This window comes from Heterodontus francisci, chromosome 8, assembly GCF_036365525.1.
Source record: "Heterodontus francisci isolate sHetFra1 chromosome 8, sHetFra1.hap1, whole genome shotgun sequence".
NCBI classification, from domain to species: Eukaryota; Metazoa; Chordata; class Chondrichthyes; order Heterodontiformes; family Heterodontidae; genus Heterodontus; species Heterodontus francisci.
In genome coordinates, this window is record NC_090378.1 from 52,729,403 (window position 1) to 52,754,492 (window position 25,090).

The 25,090-nt window shown below is 42.7% G+C and overlaps 1 protein-coding gene across 1 annotated transcript in view; it reads left to right on the plus strand.

Moving 5' to 3' along the window:
• The window catches only part of faf1 (Fas (TNFRSF6) associated factor 1), a 552,776-nt gene that overhangs the window by 515,064 nt on the left and 12,622 nt on the right, over nt 1-25,090 (plus strand). Inside the window, exon 18 of the mRNA XM_068037154.1 lies at nt 10,168-10,383. Within this exon, the coding sequence (XP_067893255.1) occupies nt 10,168-10,383 (216 nt within the window). The remainder of the gene's footprint in view (nt 1-10,167; nt 10,384-25,090) is intronic.

Sequence of the window (25,090 nt, forward strand, 5' to 3'; positions counted from 1 at the left end):
TTGGCAGTTAACTGTCAGTCACTGTAGACTGGTGCATTCTCAATGGCAATGCCTCTACCAATCAGAGTTCTCTTGCCAACCAATCAGCACTCTCTTATATAGTATAAAGTTGTTGTTTTCCCTTACTTGCGGATTGTCCTGATGAGTGCAAGACGAAAAGCTTCAATAACATGTCTCTATTTTCAGCAATACTCAAGTTCTGTACTACCAAATGACAATTTGAATGGACAAATTATTGGAATCAATTCTGAGAGATAGGATAAACTCACTTAGAAGGACACGGATTAATCAAGGATAGTCAGCATGCATTTGTTAAGGGCAGATCTTGTCTGACTAACTTGATTGAATTTTTTGAAGAAGTAACCAGGAGGATTAATGAGGGTAGTGCAATTGATGTGGTCTACATGGATTTTAGCAAGGCTTTTGACAAGGTCCCACATGGAAGACTGGTTTAAAAAAATAAAACCCCATGGGATCCAGTGAAATGTAGCAAGCTGGATAGAAAATTGGCTCAGTGGCAGGAAACAAAGGGTAATTGTTGACTGGTGTTTTTGCGACTGGAAGGCTGTTTCCAGTAGGGTTCTGCAAGGTTCAGTACTAGGTACCCTGCTTTTTGTGGTATATATTAACGATTTGAACGTAAATGTAGGGGGTATGATCAAGAAGTTTGCAGACGACACAAAAATTGACCGTGTGGTTGATAGCGAAGAGGATAGCTAGACTGCAAGAAGATATCGATGGACTGCTCAGATGGGCAGAAAAGTGGCAAATGGAATTCAACCCGGAGAAGTATGAGGTGATGCATTTGGGAGGTCAAACAATGCAAAGGAATACACAATTAATGAGAGAATACTGAGAGGTGCAGAGGAAGTGAGGTACCTTGGAGTAAATGTCCACAGATCCCTGAAGGTAGCGGGACATGTTGATAAGGTGGTTAAGAAGGCATATGGAATCCTTTCCTTTACTAGCCGAGGTATAGAATATAAGAGCAGGGAGGTTATGCTGAAACTGTATAAATCATTAGTTAGGCCACAACTCGAGTACCGCGTGCAGTTCTGATCATCTCATTACAGAAAGGATGTAATTGCACAAGAGAAGGTACAGAGGAGATTTACGAGGATATTGCCAGGACTGGAAATATGCAGCTATGAGGGAAGATTGGATAGGCTGGGGTTGTTCTCCTTGGAACAGAGAAGGCTGAGGGGAGATGTGATTGAAATATGCAAAATTGTGAGGGGCCTGGATAGGGTGGATGTGAAGGGCCTACTTACCTAAGCAGAGAGGTCAGTGAGGAGGGGGCATAGGTTTAAAGTGATTGGTAGAAAGATCAGAGGGGAGATGAGGAAAAATATTTCCACCCAGAGGGTGGTGGGGTCTGGAACTCACTGTCTGAAAAGGTAGTTGAGGCAGAAACCCTCAACTCACTTTAGAGGAGTCTGAATATACACCTCAAGTGCCGTAACCTGCAGGGCTACGGACCGAATGCTGGAAGGTGGGATTAGGCTGGGTGGTTTGTTTTCGGCTGGTGCAAACAAGATGGGCCAAGTGGCCTCTTTCTGTGCCGTAAACCTTCTATGATTCTTGCTCAATGTAGAGTTCAACTTCAAATCCTATATTTCTGCCCATCATCAAGATCTATTCCATTTCTGTTGTTACAACCGGGTGAGAAAGGGGTCTAGGGTTCCCTCTCAGCCTTCCACTGGTCTTACCATAACAGGGTTTAATTTTAAACATACCATTTGTTTTGCTCCCCCTTGGCTATGGGCCAAGTGCTGGAAAATGGGATTAGAATAGGTAGGTACTTGATGGCCGGCACAGACACAATGGGCTGAAGGGCCTGTTTCTGTGCTGTATGACTCTAGTGAATCCTTGTTCGCTAACTTCCAATTATAAGGAAAAGAAACTACCAAACAGGTTTTCTTGGGTTTAAAGAAAAAAGGTTGAACTTTATGAAACTTAAACTCTAATTTGCTTAACGCCTACGGATACACAACACGCCCACGCTAGCATGCATACGCGATACACACATGTAGTTAGAGACAGAAATGAGCAGAAGAAATAAAGTGGAAAAGTTTGAGGCAATATCTGAAGATGGTATTGGTTACTCGAGCTCGCTGTAAGATCCTTGATTGTAGGTAGGTCTTGCTTTTCGTTGGGGCCCAGTATTCTTCTTAAGCCTTGTTCAATGTAGGAGACTTTTCTGTCTCGAAGTTCATGTGCCCTCAGTGGGTCCAGAGGCTTGTGAGAAAGAGATGGGAGCAGACAGAAGAGGTCTTCTCACTCCAGGAGCAAACAGTCTTTTTTCAGATTCTGTGGCTAATTCAAAAAACCCTGGACCAGCCAGTTATTCATGTGACTAGCTGGCTTAACCAGTCCTGGCTTTTGTGGATTGTATCATTTTAGCAGTCTCTGGAATGCTCTTCCTTCCACCTTCAATGTCTGGTGATCAAAATCCATTGTGCATTGAAAGTGTCAGGGAATGTTCCTTTTGTCTCCACAAGCACTGTCTGTTAGTATGCAAATGTTTTTCAGCTAAGTGTCTGGCAGCCCTTGTAACAGGCCTTCTCTTTTTCCCAGCAAATTTAAAATCAATGTTCATATGACAAAATTAGTATGCCTTATACTTGGCAGGTGGGGGCCTGCATGACACCTCCATACCCAGCAGAATGAAATGCAATTTGAGAAAAGTGCATTTCATTAAAAACAGTCGAGAGAGAAAAATATATGATACAGGAAAAAGCATGCGTCTCTCTCTCTCTCTCTCTCTGTCATTCACATTCATTCATTCATAAATGCGAAGACTTATGCGAAGCCTGTCTTTTCTTGGTAGCAGTGTTGCTTTAAACTGCTCTTTTTTGACATCCCATAAAAATGTTTTTTGGGGATGTTTTTCTTCAGTTTACCTGTTTCCATGACTGCCTAGGGTGTCTTTGAGATGGTTAGGTTTAATTAGTCCTGAGTTGGAATTTTTTTTCCAGGAGAGTCAGTTGTGGGCGGGTCTATCCTGAGTTCTCTTTCAGTGTTTTGTTGAGACATGCAAAGGCTTTTGACTTCAGAAGATAGGTTGTTCTCTTTTTTTCGGACTGTGGGGGAGGATTCTATGCTAATCTCCCTTTTTTCCTCTGGGACACTTCTGCCTGCAGGTATTTGTGCAGATTCTACTGCACTCCCCTGTGGCATTTTGACTAGGTGAGGCATCACCCTCACGGTTTCTCTGCCCCTTAGAGGTCTTTCTTTGTCTCTGCAGGTTCCTGTACATGCTGTTAGCAACTCTGGTGGGGCGCTTCTAGTGTCTGCATTTACATAGGAGGATGTGGGGTCTAACTTTTCACATTTATTGGGGTTGGCTGACCAGACAGTAGGGATTTTCATCCAGGATTCCTCCCGGACTACCTTTAACCAGCCCTCTTGGTTGCTCCTCCCCCTTCCCTTTCCAACCTTTTGTCAGCCTTGTGCCTGCCTGTCCCCTTTTGTTCTCGGCGGGGGTCCCTTACAGTTCACCAGCCCTACAGGACTTAGGGGTGCAGGTTTCACTGTAGGTTGGGGTTTCCACTCATCCTGGCACATGTGGCAACTCCTGCAGTACTCCACCACATCTTTGTGGAGGTTTGGCCAGTCAAACTGCTGTCTTATGCAGGCTTTGGTCTTTCGTATACCAGCATGTACAGCCACTATAGTCTCGTGGGCCCTTCTTAATATTTCTCCCTGGTACCTCTGCAGCACCACTAACTGGTGAACTACTGCCCACTCCTTGCTCTCGGGTCTGAGAGGAGAACTCCATTTCCTCATCAGTACCTCATTCTTTAAATAGGAGCAATCAGGGACTCCCTCTGCTTCACTTTCAGACTGGGCAGCCTCTGCTAACTCTCTCAATACTGGGTCAGCTCGCTGATCCTCAGCTAGGGAAGATTTATTTAACTCATTCCCTGGGTCTTTTTTTATTTATTTTTTTATTTAGAGATACAGCACTGAAACAGGCCCTTCAGCCCACCGAGTCTGTGCCGACCAACAACCACCCATTTATACTAATCCTACATTAATCCTATATTCCCTACCACATCCCCACAATTCTCCTACCACCTACCTACACTAGGGGCAATTTACAATGGCCAATTTACCTATCAACCTGCAAGTCTTTGGCTGTGGGAGGAAACCGGAGCACCCGGCGGAAACCCACGTGGTCACAGGGAGAACTTGCAAACTCCGCACAGGCAGTACCCAGAACTGAACCTGGGTTGCTGGAGCTGTGAGGCTGCTGTGCTAACCACTGCGCCACTGTGCTGTCCGACTTTCCAACTTACCAAACTTCTAACTTTCCAAAGAAAGTTTCAGATAGACAGACCTCATGGTCATCTGCCTGCAGTGCCAATTCAGTTTCCTCTGGGGAAGCTGGTTTGATCATGGCCTCACTCATTACACATTCAAGGAGACTGCAGGGGACAATCTCCTGCCACTGCCCTGTCTCTCTGACCTCCTGTGGTCTTTCTCTCACTACTGGGAGGGGCTACCACCTTCACTCCTGCCAGATCATTACTTCGGAGCAGGTCAATCCCGTCCACAGACAAACTAGGGTCAATCCCTATAGTCACCAGTCCCGAAACTAGGTCGCACTCCATGTGCACCCGGTGTACAGGCATACAGTGCCCTCCAATACCATTCACCAACATTCTGGTGTTCATTGCACTCTCTGGGGGAAAGGTCAGGCCTTTCCCTAGTGAAAGGGATCTAGTGGCCCCTGTGTCCCTGAGAATTACGATGGGCTTGCTTGCCCCACTCGAGGGGTATGGTGTTACTTTCCCTTCAAACTCAAAATCCTGATAGCCTTGAGGAATCTTATTAACTTTTCCTGCACTTGCAGTAGTAAACTTCCTGGGTCTCACTCTTAATGCAGTTAAAGCTACAGCTTGCTCTGTTGTGCTCTCCTTCAGGATTCCTTCTTCACTGAGCGGTTGTGCCCTGATTAACCCTACAAGTTTTCCCTTTAGTTTCCAGCAGTCAGCTTTTAGATGATCTGTCTTATTACAATGGAGGCACACAGGTCTCTGGGTCTCACTCCTGCTCACAGCACCTTCCCTTTTGGCTAGAGGAGGGCCCACTGTGTCTCCTGCTTTTCTTTCTCTCCCAGGACTGCTTGGGCTCCTATCACCTTCCCACCCTTTGTCCTTTTCGGATTTGTGGGGATGACTAGGAAAGGTTCTTCCCTGGTAAACCGACTTATAAATTAAAGCAAACTCATCGGCCAGAACGGCCACTTGCTGGGCTCCCTGAACCTGCTGCTCCTCTACATGGTTCTTGATGGAGAGTGGGAGACAGTGTTTAAATTCCTCTAACAGAATTACTTCTCTGAAATTCTCATAGCTGAGCTGTACTTTGAGCCCTCAGCCACCGGTCAAAAGCCAGCTGCTTACTTGTTTCAAACTCCAGATAAGTTTGATTGGCTTGCTTCTTGTGGGTTCTAAACTTTTGGCGATAGGCTTCGGGTACTAATTCATATGCCCCAAGGATAACATTGTTTGTCAGTTCATAATTTGATGAACTCTCATCTGGCAACAGGGAATAAACCTCATGGGATTTTCTGGTTAGCTTGCTTTGTAATAAAAGAGGCCAGGTCTCAGCTGGCCATTTTAGCAGCTTTGCCAGTTTCTCGCCATAAACAACTCTTCCACATCTTCCTCATTGAATGTGGGATTAGTTGAGCTAGTTTTAACAATTCTGTACCCAGCCCTGAATTACGCTCCTCCATATTGGCCATGTTTTCACTGGGGTTACTCTGTCGCCCCCTAGTTAACTTAAGCCGCTTCAGCTCTCTTTCTTCGCATTCTATCTGGAAGGTTCTTTCTGTCTCTCTCCTGTCTCTCTCTCTTTTTCCCTGTCTTCTAATTCAAGTTTCCTCTGTTCCAATTGTGTCTTTGCGAGCAATACCCTGTTGGTGTCTACTTCTATCCCTGTTTCTTCAGATTCAAGGGAAAAATGGTTGTCCACTAGCCTTAGGAGTTTAGACTTCCTAGTCTTGCCATGTATATAGTGATGCCACATTGCTCAGCCATTTTTCTCAGCTGCTCCATAGACAGTGCTTTTAACGTATCCCAAGTTACTTCACCGTGGCTTGCAGAGCTACTAGCTTCAGTTGTAGACATGTCAAGCACACACAACCACAAGAAAACCTGTATTGGAATCTTGCTGTTTTTTGATTGGGAACAATTTGGCTTCCCACTTCCAATTTCTCTCGTTTGTCTGTGGGTAAAATTCCGGACGAGCCCTCAAATTTCTGTTACGACCAGGTGTGAAAGGGGTCTAGGGTTCCCTCTCAGCCTTCATCTGGTCTTACCGTAACAGGGTTTAATTTTAAACACCCTGTTTTTTTAGCTGGCCTTTAGTGAATCCTTGTCCACTAACATCCAGTTATAAGGCAAAGAAACTACCAAACAGGTTTTCTTAGGTTTAAAGAAAAAAGGTTGAACTTAACCAAATTAGAGTTTAAGTTTAATAAACGCCTACGGATACACAAAACGCCCACCCTAGCATGCATATGCGATATATGCAGAGAGAGACAGAAAAAAGCAGAAGAAATAAAGTGGAAAAGTTTGAGGCAATATCTGAAGATGGTATTGATTACTGTTTTTCGAGCTCGCTGTAAGGTCCTTGATTGCAGGTAGGTCTTGCTTTTCGTTGGGGCCCAGTATTCTTCTTAAACCTTGTTCGATGTAGGAGACTTTTCTCTCTTGAGGTTCATGTGTCCTCTGTGGGTCCAGCAGCTTGTAAGAAAGCGATGGAAGCAGACAGGAGAGGTCTTCTCACTCCAGGAACAAACGGTCTTTTTTTCCAAAGTCCATTGTAGGTTGAATTGTGTCAGAGAATGGTCCTTTGTCTCCACAAGCACTGTCAGTTTGTATGCAAATGTTTATCAGCTAAGTGACTGGCAGCTCTTGTAACAGGCCTTCTCTTCCCAGCAAATTTAAAATCAAGGTTCATATGGCAAAATTAATATGCCTCATTTTTGGCAGCTGGGGGCCTGCATGACACTGTGCATAGCTTATCCCCACTATTGCCAAAAACTTTGTTCATAAATTAGCCATCCAGAGCCTCGATTTTTCCTGTGCCCTTCTTGTCCATCTCCACTCTCCGTAGTCTCTAACTCGTCCAAATCTCCATTACTCACATCCTGCACTAAGTCTCACTCACACATCAGTTTGTCCTCACTGACTTATGTTATAACTGACGCGAGAGGAGTGCACTGTTAATTCATTCCCATTTCTCCACAGGTCACAACATATCAATAAAATTTCCCACTTACTGAAACAGCTAATTAGATATTCTATTTGTCCCCAGAATAAAGCACACCAACCAGGTTTCTTTAATAAACAACAAAACTATTCATTTATTATAAACTAAGTCTTAACCAATAATGAAGTGAATATATATGCAAATTAAAATATTAAAGCCCCGTATTATTATCCTAGTCCTCGTGCACACGCACATGCATCCAAAAACCGGTTAACCGGGTAAAAAGGGGCTTTTTGTTTACAGCTATTACAAAGGAATAGAGTCATAGAGTCGTACAGCATAGAAACAGGCCCTTCGGCCCACTGCATCCATGCCGACCATAATGCCTATCTATACTAATCCCACCTGCCTGCATTAATTCCAAATCCCTCTGTGCCTTGCTCATTTAAGTACCTGTCCAGATGCCTCTTAAATGTCGCTACTGTTCCTGCTTCCACCATCTCCTCAGGCAGCTCATTCCAGATACCCACTATTCTTTGTGTGAAAAATTTACCCCTTTGATCCCCTTTAAACCTCCTCCCTCTCACCTTAAATCTATGCCCTCTAGTTTTCGTCAGCCCTACCAAGGGAAACAGACTCTGGCTGTCTACCCTATCTATGCCTCTCATAATTTTATATACCTCTATCATGTCCCCTCTCAGCCTCCTTCGCTCCAGGGAAAACAGACCCAGCCTATCCAATCTCTCTTTATAACTCAAGCCCTCCAAACCAGGCAACATCCTTGTGAATCTTTTCTGCACCCTCTCTAGCTTAATCACATCTTTCCTGTAGTGCGGCGACCAGAACTGCACACAGTACTCCAAATGCGGCCTAACCAACGTCATGTACAACTGTAACATGACGTTCCAACTCTTGCACTCAGTGCCTCGGCCAATGAAGGCAAGCATGCCATACGCCTTCTTCACCACCCTGTCTACCTGTGTTGCCACTTTCAGGGAACTATGTACTTGCACCCCAAGGTCTCTCTGCTCAACACCACTCCCCAGGGCCCTGCCATTCACTGTATATGTCCTGCCTGGTTTAACTTCCCAAAATGCATCACTTCACACTTGTCTGCATTAAATTCCATTTGCCACCCCCTTGCCCACTTTCCCAGTTGATCTATATCCTGTTGTAACCTTAGACAACCTTCTTCACTCTCCACTATACCACCAATTTTGGTGTCATCTGCAAACTTACTAATCATGCCCCTTACATTCACATCCAAGTCATTAATATACATGACAAACAAGAGAGGGGCCAGCACTGATCCCTGTGGCACACCACTGATCACCGGCCTCCAATCTGAAAAACAACCCTCCACTACCACCCTCTGCCTCCTATCACCAAGCCAATTTTGTATCCAATTTGCTAGCTCACCCTGGATCCCTAGAAGGATTAATAAAAAGAAACTTAGACTGCAAAGATCTGGAAGGAAGTTCTGTGTTTTTGCGAGGTGTTCCAAAGACAAATAGTTGGCTGCCACTAGGAATGTTTCCAGGCGAGGATAGGTGTTCAAAGAAATTCAACTGGAGAAGCCTTCACATAGGTCTTCCATCAGGTGTGCAGCAACAGAGGGTTCAGTTCCAACACATTCAATGCAAAGTCCTTTTAAAGATGCAAGGTTTCTTCCAACATTCAGTAAGTCTTCAAAGTACAGAAGGCAAGAGTACAACTTCATACAAGTTTTTGCTTTTCAACAGCAGGGATTCTTCAAAGAGAGGTAGCGGGGGTTTGGTTTTTCTTCTGATCTTCAACAACTCCTCCAGTCCAAAAAAGAAGCTGGCTTTTTAGCAGTTCAAGGTGAAACTAAACTTTTTTCCAAGCAAGTTCCATGATGATAAATTCTGTCTTATCACAACACAGAATAGCTCTTAAGTCAGACCTCCTGTGGTGTTTACTTGAAATCACATGTTTTCCAGTATTTGTTTACTGGTCAACTCTTTTTCACCTTTCTTTTAAAAACCACCCAAAGTTCAACCTCCAGATGATTCAATGTCCATGAAATCCTTTTTAGTTTTTAAAAATATACATTCCCAAGTTTTAACACAAAAAATGGAAACTCATTACACTTGCACTTTGAATTTAATATCCTCATCCTGCAATCCATCCATTGCCTTGCCCCACCCTGCTTCTGCAACCTTTTATGGTCTTATGTTCTCTTCCACTCCTTCGACTCGAGTCTTTGGTGCAACATCCTCCTACCACCCTGCACCCCATCCTTCCATTCCACCATTGGTGGCTGAGACTTCAGCCACCTTGGCAGGAACATCTGAAATTCTGTTCTTAAAACTTTTTTCCTCTATGCAACTTAGAAGCCTTCTGAAAACCTGTCTCTCTTCACTTTGCCATGCACTTTGACTCTGTGTTAATGCAAGTTGTTGGTCAAACATCTGACAAGCCATTGATTTTTAATTATGAAAATAAATTAAGTTTAATTGCAAGAACAATTAAGTATGGGTACCAGGATTAGATTGAAAGGGATTTTTCGAAAACTTAGATCAGGTTTTAGAAAGAATTTTTAGAGACTTGTGCTTTAATTTGTAACTACACATTTTGTCAGTATCTGATCTGCAAAACATATTTAATAACCAGAAAAGACTGAAATAGATTATAGCTGTCATCATCCTTCAAGCTACAATCCTTTTTAAAAAAAAACCAGACAATTAGAACATTTCAGAAAATTGTTACTTTTCACGTAGACAGTAGTCTCTTCAGTAAATTGTACTATTGGTGTATCTCTAGGTGTAATGTAATAATTCCCATAATTGAAATGGCTAGAGAGCAGCCATTGACCTGATCACTATTTTTCCTGAAGGTCAGTAGAAAAAGGAGAAAGTTGACCTTCTGGGCTTGCATGTGTTTGAGGGCTTTCTCAGGTTCTTTGTTCCTTTATTTGTCCAGGCTATTCGATTGTCCCTTGAGCAATCATTACCTCCAGAACCAAGCGAGGAGAGCACTGAACTTGTCAGCAAACTACGCATCAGAACACCGCGTGGGGAATTCTTTGAACGGCGTTTCTTAGCAAGCAACAGGCTGCAAGTTGTCTTTGATTTTGTGGCTTCCAAAGGTTTCCCAAGGGATGAATACAAACTGCTGAGCACCTTCCCCAGAAGAGACGTAAGTGCTTCATATCATCTTTTCATGAGCATGCTACAGTTTTTATTAAATGTGCATTTAGCTTTGAAAGATTAAAACAAAGGTTGTAAGATCGTACTTCTAAGTAACTTGATCTTAATCCAAATATATTTTCTTTGATACTTTTTCTTTTTACTTTGAAGTGTGTTTTCTACCACACAGCAACATTTTCAAATACTACTTCATTTAGTTTCTGAAATTTTACGGATGAGGATATGAGAAAAAAAATCAGAATTTTCTCTCTAAAAAAAATTCCATCTGTTCAGATTTATTAACACCTGCTGTGCAAGCTTTCAAAAGCTTAACCTCTTAATTCTTTCACTGGAATTAACTCATATGTAGGTCTTACAAAATTCCTCTGGGCATCAACTAACATTTAGGTCTGCATTGGTATTTTCTTATGTTTTTTGGGGGAAAAAAGGCTACCACACAGCTGTGAAGTCTTAAGCAGGCATTAAACAAATGTAGGAAAAATAAAATAATGAAAAGAACATCTTAAACATGTTGCAGGACATAAATTATAAAGTGACAGATCTGTTGAAGTTAATTTCAAGGCAAGGAACTGGCATGTTCTATGACATAAATTGCAAGAATGGTGATCCAATAGTCATCAGGATCCCCAGATTAACTTTTTCAGAATATTTTTATTTGTATTACATGGTCTTCCACTAGGCCTGCATATTTCTGACCTGAGCAAAATTGCTAGAGTATTCATGGAGTCACTTCCCCTTCTTCTGCCTTCATTAATAATCTCTTTATAATATCACTGCCAGTGCAGTATTAATTTTGGAACAGATGGAGAATGCAATTATACTGTCTAGTCTTTCTGTGTGAAGTGGCAATTTTTTGAATATTGTGCATGCATATTTTGCATGCACCTCCAATACTGAATTATAGATTTTCAGCTTGACACAAATTTGCTTTTTGAGCCAACTCGATACTGAGTCTGGTACTTTGCATTTTTCAATTAGTGGTGCTAAGATAAACAGAGGGTTAGGTTAGCTCATTCAACACTCAAATTCTAGACTTGACTCCATGAAGAACAAAGGACTTGCTTCAGATAATACCAAGTAGAAAATAGAGCTAATGCCAATTTTAAAGGAATAGAGTTAACTCCTACTTCCATTATGACGCAAGTCTGGGTCACTCTTCGCCCGCCCACCATGACCACCCCCCCCGCCCCAAGGTTGGTCACCCAATTCCTACCATCTTTAAAATGCTTGTTTCGATAATTGGATCGCCCTATTTTGAACCCAGCACCCCCAACAGTTGGTCTTTTGATTGAAATATAATAAAAACAGAAAATGATAGAAATTCACAACATCAGTCAACATATATGAAGAGAAAGACAGGTTAATTTTTCTGGTATACATCCTCTAGACTGCTAACTGTGTTCTAAGTACTATTACTGTTGAGTAATGGGCACATTTATGGCTTGCCAAAAACACTGTTCAGAATATATGCCACTCCAATTGCAATAATTTCAATCTGGTTCATGGAAGGAGATCTTGATGCCCACTTATTGCAATACCACAAACTATATTTGCTGAACCTAAACAAACTGCTGCATCCCTAATGCATACAAGTAACATGCAATGCAACCTTATGTCTATCCATTGAAGATCTTACAGTGCAAAGAATATTCTGACAGCAGAGTTCAAGGAAGGAGGGTGGGGATGCATTCAGTTGAAACCCATGGTTCTGTGGGCTCCTTGATTATTTGCTGCAAATAATCTTGGACAAGGGGTACAACTCAATGACTGCATCCTGAGCCTGGTCTTCAGTGGAATCGTGGTTGCTATGCGTAGTGCAGAAACACCTCATCCAAATAGTTGGGGCTCACCACGTAGAGCCTCCTATATCTTCATTGCTCACTTGCTGTAGCTGCTTCCATCTTCATTATATTTTTAGAGCCTACAATTGGTATAGCACCCATTTCTTTTTGCTGACGTGCTCACCCTTTGCAAAAAACAGATTGAAAATATGGTATCTTTAGTTGGATTGCTTGACTTATCTCTTGGGACCTACCCATAGGTCTGACTGGAAGCAAATATCTAAATTGTCAATCTTGGTCTATCCTGATGAATGTTGCACCTGTTTGTTCTAACATTTGACTTCAGAGCCAATTATAAGCTCGTAACATTTTGTTATTAACCGCTCTACTTTTTTTATACATGGAATAAATGCAAAAACAAACTATGCATTTGTAACCAAATTTATAACATTGCACTTTCACAAGATTATTTACTTCTCCATTTTGTTGCTTTCTACTGAGACCCTCCATAATGTATATTATGACTGAATCATTTAAAAATTAGGACAGTTATTTGTCTGTTATGTGTGGGATGCAAAGTTTAACTAAATATGTCTTCAAGCAGTGCCTGCTTGGACAGTTTTTAGAATCAATTGAATATTGGCAGCTGACAGAAGATTACCTCCAGGGAAAGCTAAGCAGGCACTGAATCACTGCTCTTTGGGCCAATTTCAAAGAAGTACCTTTGGATAACAACTACAAGGCTAACGTATGGAACAGTCCTCAGATCTTTACCAAGCATTATTGTTTACATTCTCTAATAGATAAGTCCAAACTTTGGTGCATACATCTTAGATGCAGACTATTAGTTAGTACTAGAGGACCCACCCTGACCTCAAAAATAGATTACATACTCTCAGTATATTCTTGTTATTGTGAATAAAATTAATCTCTGCATCTTGTAATTCCCTTGCCTTTCCAGTCTTTCTGTACACTTGCCACATTGACAGCCATAGTTATATTCTACTACCTGTTCATAGGGTGACATATATTAACATACTGGTCTGCCTAAGAATAGGAATTATTCTGTCGTAGTATTAGGATACTTTAATTTGAAGAATGACAAGGTGTCAATAAATGGATCAGTAGGAAATTTTCCCCTGCAGCAAAATAATAGGACATCACTGCAGGAGTTCCTCAGGGTAGTGTCCTAGGCCCAACCATCTTCAGCTGCTTCATTAATGACCTTTCCTCCGTCATAAGGTCAGAAGTGGGGATGTTCACTGATGACTGCACAATGCTCAGCAGCATTCACGACGACTCAGAGACTGAAGCAGCTCATGTCCATCTGCAGCAAGATCTGGACAACATCCAGGCTTGGGCTGATAAGCAGCAAGTAACGTTTGCGGCACACAAGTAGCAGGCAATAACCATCTCAAACAAGAGAGAAACTTAACCATCTCCCCTGAACATTCAATGGCATCACCATCACTGAATCCCCCACTATTAACATCCTGGGGGTTACCATTGACCAGAAACTGAACTGGACCAGTCACATAAATGCTGTGGCTACAAGAACAAGTCAGAGGCTTGCAGCAAGTAACTCACCACCTGTCTCCCCAATGCCGGTCCACCATCTACAAGGTAAAGGCCTGCTACCCGACCCGAGCCCGACGGGACCAAGCAACATGGGTCGGGTCGGGACCCTCTGCCGGGCCGGACACACGGTAAGTTCTGTGCCAGTAAGTATTAAAAATAAAAAACTTAGCTGAGCTGTGAGTCCGGGACGAAACTGAGTCCGCGCAGTGAACGAGTAACGTCACAATGATTTCATCACGCATGCGCTGCAGCTTTGTGGAGCTTCCCACTCGGAAGATAAGTAAAGGAATGGTCGGGTTGAGTCGGGGCCGGGCTTGGGTCAGGTCGGGCTCGGGGCGAAATTGGAGGGACTCGGGCCAGGTCAGGCTCGGGTCCGCTGTGGATCGGTCGGGTTCTTTGTCCCGACCTAAGCAGGCCTTTACTACAAGGCACAAGTCAGGAGTGTGGATGGGTGCAGCTCCAACAACACTCAAGAAGCTCGACACCATCCAGGGCAAAGCAGTCCACTTGATTGGCACCCTATCCACCACCTTCAACATTCACTCCTTCCACCACCAGTACACAGTGGCAGCAGTGTGTACCATATACAAGATGCACTGCAGCAACTCACCAAGGCTCCTTCGGCAGCACCTTCCAAACCCGCAACCTCTGCCACCTAGAAGGACCAGGGCAGCAGATGCATGGGAACACCACGACCTGCAAGTTTCCCTCCAAGCCACACACCATCCTGATTTGGAACTATGTTACCATTTCTTCGCTGTCAAATGGTCAAAATCCTGGAACTCCTTCCTAACAGCACTGTTGGTGTACCTACACCCCAAGGACTGCAGTGGTTCAAGAAGGCAGCTCACCAGCACCTTCTCAAGGGTAATTAGAGATGGGCAATAAATGCTGGCCTAGCCAGCGATGCCCACATCCCACAAATGAATAAAAAAATCCTCTCAAAATGCACTGTAAATGTATTAAATCAGAAAAGAGACACAGAAAGCCTTGTAATATGTGAGTTGCAACTAAACTAGATTGCAGTTTGGAAGCGATAAGGCAAGTCATTTAACTCTGATTTTTAATACACATACTTAGTGGGTTTATTAGTAAGCTATTTAAATTCATCCCATGTTTAAAGTCTATCTTAAATGGGTATTATCTATGTGTCAATTAAAATTTTTAGATCTATGCACGAAATGAAATCACCCCATTCAATTACTTGTTTATAAGCAGTTTGAGGGGAAAATGTGGTCTGTTCTCAATTGGTTTAAGTTGTATGCTAATTTTGAAAAGCTACATTTCACTTTGCAATGGTTTTGACTTTTTTTCACTGGTGAGGGATATACTCAACTCTGTTATCTGTTCATAAATAAATATTGTATATGTTAATCCTTTGAAATGTCTTCTCCCACTTAAAATTCAGCCTCTTCCTAGCTTAGGGAATAGACTTAATTTAGTCAATTCTTGTATAATGAAGGATTGATCATACTGATAAGAACAATACATTGTCGTGTTGTATACTGTTTCAAATGTTATTTTAGTTCAAAATTTGAAGAGTTTACATCGGCTTGCTGCTATATATTATACATAATTTCATGTTTCAGAAGTGTTTACACCTGATTACCAGAAAATAATGTAATTTTCTATGTAGTGGTGTTACTGTTACTTTTATAGAATCGTAGAATCTTGCAGCACAGTAGGAGGCCATTTGACCCATTGTGCCTGTGCCAGCTTTTTGAAAGACCTATCCAATTACTACTCCTTTTCTACTCCTTCCCCACAGCCCTGCAAATTTTTCCTGTCAAGTAAATATCCAATTCCCTTTTGAAAGTTACCATTGAATCTGCTTTCACCACCTGTTCAGGCAGTGCATTCCAGATCAAAACAGCTCATCTGCTCATCTCTTCTTCTCCCTCTGGTTCTTCTGCCAATTACTTTAAATCTATGCCCTCGGGTTACTGACCCAGCCGCCAGTGGGAACAGTTTCTCCTTATTTACTCTATCAAAGCCCTTCATAATTGTTAACACCCCTATTAAATCTCCCCTTAACTTTCTCTGCTGTAAGGAGAATATCAGCTTCTTCTATTAATATTTCTTGTACTAGTGGCATTTCTATTTCATGTTTAATGTCATTTAAAGCTTATTTCACCTTTACTCCCTAAAACAAAATACTAATGGTTTTACATTTTGAGACTGTTAAATATACAGTTAATCTGGAATAACTGCTCTCATTGCTTTTTCCAGCCCTTGGTACTGTTAAATGAAAACTGATTCTTGCTGGATCAGATTGTATTATCTTCCAGCATATACAGTACTCGACAAGCTTGTGTAACCTATTATTAAAAAGGAGGGGGTAATAAAGTGGAAACAGTGGGGGTAAGTATGAATTTGCTGACATTATTACAATGCTTAGGTAAGGGAGACTAGCAAAATCCAACGATATGCCAGTTGGGTCATCCAGAACATAAATGATATGGTCATGTGGAATACAAATGTTGAATGTAATTGCTGTTACTGCTCAGGCGGCATCTCAGAATGAGGGCATTTTTGAACAGGAGCAATGTGCATATTGTACCCTCTCCACAAAGTCTTATGGGTGAAAAGGAAATACTTTTAAGTTGAATCTTCACCCTTGATAAAAATGGATTTACCTCTTAGAATGACCTTAGTTTCACCACAAAAGTCAATACAATTCGTATTATCTGGAAATTGAGCCCAATAAGTACTTGTCGTGGTACTTGAATTCATTTGAACATTTGGCCCAATTAAAAACTACTTTCTATTTACAAACGTGATAGAAAATGTATATAACTTGGGAAATACTTTGCTTAAAATAAATGATCTAGTCGGAGACCAGCAATTATTAATTGGTTGTACTGTTTATCATTATCTCAGGTCATCATCAGAATTAGCTCGATTTGAAAGATTAAATTCTGCAGATTTTTACAGAAATTGATACCACCACTGGCAGGAGTGCATAATAATTGTATGATATGTTTATATAGACAATTTCTATTATAAAAGTGGTGCATAGGAATTTATAATAGCAATATAAAAATACAGATAATGTGTGATTTGTGATGGAGACGGGAGTACCTCTGCACATTCTAGTTCAATTATTCCTGGCCAAAATCTCACGTCACTTTAAGACTGCACTTGACTGTGTGTAGCACCATGAAAGATCATATAATTTTATTGTGCATATTTATTATTGGTTTCTAGTAGTCTTGAGCAATGCATATACTTTAAATAGACAGGGTGCTCTTGCAGGATCACAATGCCAGATCTCTCAGTTGTGAAGAGGTAGAAAGGTTATGCATTGTAATATGCAATAAAATTTGCATTTACAAAACTGCTTTAAATTTTCATCTTTTTATTTAAATGCAATGATATAAGGCAATAACGTTTTAAACTGTTTATCAAAACTGAGGCTGAAATGATGGGCTGGATTTTAAAGCCCCTCTGCCATCGGGAAAGTTGGCAGAGGGGAAATGAAGATCAGTGTGGCGGAGGCCCTGATCTCGGCGGCAGCAAGGCCTCGTGGCAGCCACCCCGGGGCTCAGCGACAGGAACCCCATTTAAATATGGAAAGTACTTTACATACCTGAATTAATGAGGGTCCCGTCGCCTACTAAATCGCTACATCGATCTTCATTCAGGCAGCCGACAACGTTCGGGGAAACATGGCGACACACCTGTGGGGAGGGGAGGGGAGGAGGATTTTTTCTCTGCTGTGGGGAGCAAGGTTAAAACGATGCAGATTGGTGGGATGGGGTGATGGGAATGGCTAAAGGGCAAAGCTGCTGAACTTTGGACGGGGGGGAAGGGCAAATTCTAAATATTCGCATTCTGGGGAGGGAAAAGGCACGAATGGCCGGAAATGCCATTGTGGGGGCTGGAAAATGCATTCAAACATCATGACATTATGTTTTGGTGCAATGTGACTTACCTGGCCCATTCATTTTTAAATGTCCATGAAGGGTTGTAAGCCCTTTAAAAATGGCACCTGCGCATTGGCGCCAGACTCCATTGCCTGCGACAGCTCGCCCGTCCCCTACACGTGATCGCAGCCATGCAGATGAGCCGACGTGTTTGAAATCACGGTGGCTACATGATGTGCCCGTGCGAGCGGGGCGCAATCTTTTACGTCTGCCGCCTACTTTGGCGGCGGACTCTTAAAATGCAGCCCGATGAGTCTGAGCCTAATAGGGAAGACTGTATGCCATTGAAAGAGTGACAGGAAATAAAATATATGTTTGGCAACTGAGTGGTGCCCAATAAAAGCACAGAGAAAAAGTCTCTGTCCTATCAATGTCTCACTGGTGTCATTCGGTCTCTAATTTGTTAATGCGCATTTTTATTTTCCCCTGTCTCCTATACAGTGGACTGTTCTGAAACTTTATTCTGCTATTTTTGCAAGCTCTGATCCATGTTTATTTTAGGTCCCTACAATCAGTCCACATTCTTTACCATCTCCCTGTAGTTTTTTTTGGTTTGTAAATGAAATTTTGGCTGAATGTCACAGTTCAAATTATTTTTCATCTCCATTTTCTAGGAAATATATCGATGTATATTATGCCTTCATGAAACGGGTAAATTAAGTCACCATAAAAGGTTAATGGTTAAAGGACCAGAATAAACTGACAAAAGGATATTAATAAAGATCTGTATAAAATAAGATCACAAAGTTTATTTACAATAGGCTAGTATGGTGTGTTAATTAAGCTCACGGGCAAACCAGATGAACAGAAATGCCTTGGAGCGAAGCAAAACAACAGCTTTGTTTGTTGACAGATGTTGGAGTGTTATTGTCTGTTAATTGGATAATGGTGTAAACATTTGCAAACTCTGCTGTCCTTGGGGAATTCAGTGTTTGAAGGGCAACAAGAGGCATGATCCCTGTGTATGACCCATATGCATGTGTTCCCCTTGTACAGCTTTGCAGGTAAATAAATTGAGTTTACAATTTCAGGCCATTATTAGTATTTTAACTGCAGCATGGAGCTGAAACTTTCAACAAAGATTTATGTTAAAGTAGATCTATTGACCTTGAATACAGCCTAAGTTGTATGGTTACAGTCTAGTGAATAGTGTTCATGAGAACAAACTTGTGATCTCAGTCATTGTTACCAGATATAGGTACAGCTCTGAATACATCTGGCTCCTGCCATCCTTGCTCAACTCCCACATTTGAGTTATCTGTAGGGATTTGAAAAGAAGTGCTATCAAATTAGATGCAAGCCTGCAAAACAAAGCTGATGTGAGTTAGAACTAGAAAATAACCTTCTGGTACATGCACTTGTGCTGAGATTTATAAATGATCCCAATGTAATATCATTACAGTATTCTAGTGCAATTGACTGAAGCAGCTGGACTGTACAGTGAGAAAACATAAACAAGTGATCCTTCACACCTTTATCACAAAGTTTGTGGAATTTTGAAATGCATAATGGATACAGTTTATTCTTCGTTTAAAGCTATATTATTTGTAAATTGGAATCAAAATTGTCTCCTGTTAAAAATACATTTTTATTTCATTGTGCAGTTCATCTTAATTCAATTTTTTCACTAATTTGAATTAGAATTTACACCACAATAGGTTCTGACCAGTTACATTTCACTTAATTTTAATTCAGTTCCTGATCTAGATTATTTGTTTGTGTGACACCCTTCCCCCACCTGAATGCACTATATCAGCAAGTTGAGAGAGCAGTTTGCAAATATAGCTAGCTGAAAGTACAAGACTTTCCACCTAAGGAAAAATGCAAGGTGATCAAATATGTGAAGGAGCACCCTGAGGAAATGAAGAAAGAAATTTAAAAACACTTTCATCTTTACCTCCCAGAAAAACAAGGAATCACTGCTAATTACCTGCAGAATTTTTGCAGCCAAAGGAAGAGGATGCACACTCCAGCTTCTCCCACTGCCGAGTTGATTCAAGCAGGCCAGAGTAGCTAACCTCACCTTGCTGGAAAAGACATATGAATTCAGAATGTACTCTGTTTCTGTATCATGGATCACCCACTTCAAAGCTACCATGCAGTCGAGTCCAGATCCACATCTAGGGAGGCAAGTGGTGTTGCTAAACTGGCTGAGTGATAAACCCAAAAACATATTTTGCACTGACGAAATTCAACTTTTTTCTAAGCTGTACCCAATCAGAATGCTAGTTTTCATCAATGAAAATACTCAGATGCAGAAAAAAGCTAAGCGGTGAGTTACTACCATGTTTTGTATTCACATGACTGGAAATAAAAGTTGCTGATGATGAGAATATCACAGTAAGGTCCATAACTCAAGGAAATATCAAAATTGCATGGATAACTAGTACTCTTTTAAAGAGTTGCTACATCACTTTGACCAAAACGTGACATCGCAAGACAGAAAATGGCCTTGGCAATTGTGGTGTTCACATGAAATGCCTGCGTCTAAATGTGCTGGTGTTAATATTTTTACTGCCACGACCTCCGTGATCCAGGCAATGAATGCTGGTGTAATTTATGCTGTGGAACTGCACTACAAGGAATGTTTGGTATGTATAATCATTGAATAGAATCATAGAATGGTTACAGCACAGAAGGTGGCCATTTGGCTATTCATGCCTGTAGTGGCTCTCTGAAGAAGCAATTCACCTTGTCCCACTCCCCCATCTTCTCCCCGTAGCCGTGAATATTCTTCCTTTTCATATAAGAATTCAGTTCCCTCTTGAATGCCTCCATTGAACCTGCCTCCACCAAATTTTCAGGCAGTGCATTCCAGATCCTAACCACTTGCTGCATGAAAAAGTTTTTCCTCATGTCGCCATTGCTTCTTTTGCCAATTACCTGAAATCTGTGCCATCTTGGTCTCGGTCCTTCAACCAATGAGAGCAGTTTCTCCCGATCTACTTTGTCCAGATCCCTCATAATTTTGAATACCTCGACCAAATCTCCTTTCAACCTTCTCTTCTCTAAGGAAAACAGTCCCAACCTCTGCAATCTGTCTACTAACTGAAGTTCCTCATCCCTGGAACCATTTTCGTGAATCTTTTCTGCACTCTCTCCAATGCCTTCACATCCTCCCTAAAGTGTGGTGCTCAGAACTGGATGCAATACTGCAGTTGAGGCCGTACCAGTGTTTTATACAAGTTTAACATAACTTCCTTGCTTTTGTACTCTGTGCCCCTATTAATGAAGTCGAGGATGCTGCATGCTGTATTAACTGCTCTCTCGACTTGTCCTGTTGTAGTGCTATTTTCATGTGATATTCTACTAGCAATGCACATGATCCATTTGTCACAGGAAACACCAAAATCAGAAACCATTGCAACTGCTTTCAACACGGTAAATTCATCCCCACCAGCAAAGGAAGTAGCTGCACCTGACTGTGTCTGCTGTAACTGCCAGTAGACAAGAGTTTTGAATCCATTGTCAGTGTTGATCAAGACGCTCTGACTGACAGGGAATTTGCTGGTGCTGGCATGAGGATGCTGCAGCTAGTGGGAGTAAGTGTGAGGAAAGAAGCTAGGGCTGGATCCACTGGACAGACATAAGTAGAGGAACCAATCCCACCATGGCCTTAGCATTCACTTATGTGTGATTACTGAAGAATCAATTGACAACTGATAAGATGTCCTGATGGAACTTTTCTCGCATTGACAATTCTGTAGACAACTGTGCTCTCGGCAGGATGCAACAATAACAGCTTGCATTTATATAGAACCTTTAACGTCGTAAAAGTTCCCAAGGCGCTTCATCAAACAAAATTTAGTTCTGAGCCACATGAGATATTAGGGCCGGTGATTAAAAGCTTGGTTGAAGAAGTAGGTTTAAAAAGTATCATAAAGGAGACGAGAGAGTTTCAGAATTATGGGGAGAGAATTTCAGGGCTTAGGGCCTAGGCAACTGAAGACATGGCTGCAAATGGTGGCGTGACAAAAATCCAGAATGCACAAGAGGTCAGAATCTGAGAGATCTCCTGAGGGTTGTAAGGCAGGAGGAGGTTGCAGAGATAAGGAGGGGCAAGGCCATGGAGGTATTTGAAAACAAGGATGAGAATTTTTAAATTGCCATTATGGGTCAGTGAGCATCACTTGGTGTGAGTTAGGATATGGGAAGCAGAGTTTTGGATGAGATTAAGTTTATGGAGGATGCAAGGTGGGAAGCCGATCAGGAAAGCATTGGAATTGTAAACTCCATAGGTAATAAAGGCATGGATGAGGGTTTCAGTAGCAGATGAGCTGGGGCAGGGTCATAGACAGGCGATGTTACGGAGATGAATGTAGGTAGTCTTTGAGATGGCGAGAATATGGGGTTGAAAACTCAGTTCAGGGTCAGATAGGACGCCAAGGTTGCAAACGATCTCATTTAGCCTCATACAGTGGCTAGGGTGAGAGATGAAGTCGATGGCTAAGGAACGGAATTTGGTGGGGAGCGAAGACGGTGATTTTGTTATTCCCAATATTAATTGGAGAAAATCTTTTCTCGTGCAGTTTTGGATGTCAGAAAAGTAGTGTGAAAAATCAGAAACAGAGTATTTTGAAAATTTGACAGTGCAAAGCTTGTACGGCACTCAAGTTTTGATCACATGCATTTTTTATCGCTTTTTTGATATTTTATGACTTTTTGTTTTAAATGTTCCTGCAGTTTTCCTGGCCTATTTTGATGTTCTGGTTCAGTCTAATTTGTGCACTAGTAGGCATTGGAATAGAGTATAGCTCGGGGAATGAACAAAGGCCAAGCAGAGCAGGACAGGCAGTTGGAGAAGTGGGGAGAAGGACTTTCAGCAGTAGGCCATATCCTCCAAGATGTTGAGGGAACAATTCTCCTACCTCAACCTCAGCAAGGAACAATGGGTGCAATTTTCAGTCCACAGCAGGGCTCTGGGGCTGAGGGCTGAGCCCTCCGCCCCCCCCTCTCCCCCACCCCCCACCCCCCCCCCCCTCACCAAGCAGTGGTGCCGGGATCCCCCTCCCTTTAAAGATGGAGATCCCGCCTCCAAGAGCTGTTGGACAATCACAGGGCCGGCAGCTCGGTAGTATTGGCAGGGCTACGCCAGCGCTGGAGGTAAGTGAGGAGGGGTCACTGGGGCCAGTCCAGAAGGCCCTGCCAATTGGGGTGGGGAGGGGGAGGAGGTGGAGGGTGGGCATTGAGTGCAGGGGGAGGGCGGTACAGGGAGGTGTTTTGTTTGCTGGCGGAGGTCCCCCCTCCCTCCACCTCCCCAAGGAAGTCACCTTGTTATACTAGGTGACCACCCCGCCCCCCCCACCTTACTGCTGGCTTAATGCCATTGGTGAGGGGGAAGAGGCACTTAAGTTGCTGTTAATAGGCCTGTTAAGGGCCTCAATTGGCCTCTGGGTGGAAAGGACGACCTCATTGAAATCTGCCACTTCCTACGGCCACAACTGCAACCTCAGGAGGGCAAGGACCATGCTGCTGTCATTTGATCTGAAGGTGACTGTGGCAGTGAATGTTTATGCTTCTGGCTACTTGCAGGCTGGAGCAAGCAATATTTTCAATGTCTTGCTGTTTGCTGTCCACTGTTGCACAAAGAAGGTAACTGATGCCTACTCAATGAGAGCTAACTACATTTCATTCTCTTGCCAGGTGGAGCTTTGCTAGGATTATAGGCTTCCCCGTGATGCAGGGTGGCATAGACTTCATGCACGTCGCTTTGTTGGTGCCACATGTTCACTCTGCTCTATGCCAGATCTGAAAGGGATTCCACTCCCTTAATGTCCAGCTGGTGTGTGACCATAGATAGCAAATCATGCAAGCCAGTGCTTAGTATCCTAGTAGCAGTCATGATGCCTTCATTTTGCGACAGTCTACTGTGCCAGCTGCATTTGAGCCACCACGGCAAACTAAAGGGTGGTTACTGGTGACGAGGGCTATCCACTGACTATATAGCTGATGACGCCCATGCATATGTGCACAGCATACATACAATGAAAGTCATGCTGGCACACGAAATGTGATAGAGTTGAGCACTGACGTGCTAACACACCAATTCTGCTGCCTGTACTGCTCTGGAGGAGACCCTGCAGTACTTGGCAGAGCAGGAGTCCAGATTCGTGGTGGTCTGCTCCATGCTGCAGAATCTCACCATCGTGAAGGAACAGACCTTGCCACCAGCTATATGGCGAGGAGCTGAATCATGAGGAGGAGGAAAAGGAAAGGAAGAGGCAACCTAGATAGCCCCTTTTTGGCTGGGCTAATTATTGAAGTGCTAATCAGTGCAATAACTGTAATCTCATCAGAAGCACCGCAGCCTCACAGCTCCAGTGACCCGGGTTCAGTTCCGGGTACTGCCTGTGTGGAGTTTGCAAGTTCTCCCTGTGTCTGCATGGGTTTCCTCCGGGTGCTCCGGTTTCCTCCCACATGCCAAAGACTTGCAGGTTGATAGGTAAATTGGCCATTATAAATTACCCCTAGGATAGGTAGGTGGTAGGGAAATATAGGGACTGGTGGGGATGTGGTAGGAATATGGAATTAGTATAGGATTAGTATAAATGGGTGGTTGATGGTCAGCACAGACTCGGTGGGCCAAAGGGCCTGTTTCAGTGCTATATCTCTTTAAAAAAAAAAGGTTATATTTGTATAGCACCTTTAACATAAAATGTCCTAAGGCACTTAACAGGGGCAAATATGACAGCAAGCCACAAGGAGATATTAGGTCAGATGACCAAAGGCTTGGTCAAAGAGGTAGGTTTTAAGGAGCGTCATAAAGGAGCAAAGTGAAGTCGAGAAGCAGAGAGATATACAGAGGAAATTCCAGAGCTTAGGGCCTAAACAACTGAAAGCACAGCCGCCTATGGTGGAGTGATTAAAATTGAGGATGCTCAACAGGCCAGACTTAAATGAGCACAGATATCTCGGATGGTTGTGGGACTGGAGGAGATTGCGAAAATAGGGAGGGGGCAAGGTTATGGAGAGATTTGAAAACAAGAATGAGATTTTAAACTAAACATTAATTGTCCTAGATCCAATGTAGGGCAGCCAGCACAGGGGTGATAGGTTAACAGGACTTGGTGCAAGTTAGGACCCGGGCAGCAGAGTTTGGGATGACCTGAAGTTTACAAAGGGTAGAATGTGGGATTCCAGTCAGGAGTGCATTGGAATGTTAAGTCTAGGGATAATAAAGGCACGAATGAGGGTTTCAGTAGCAGATGAGTGAGACAGAAATGAAGTTGGGTCATGTTACAGAGGTGGGAATAGGTGATCTTGGAGATGGTGCAAATATATGGTTGGAAGCTCATCTTGGGGGTCATCTAGGACACCAAGGTTGCAAACAGTCTCGTTTAGTCTCAGACAGTTGTCACGGAGAGGGATGGAGTCGGTAGCTAGGGAACGGAGTTCGGAGTGGGGACCAAAA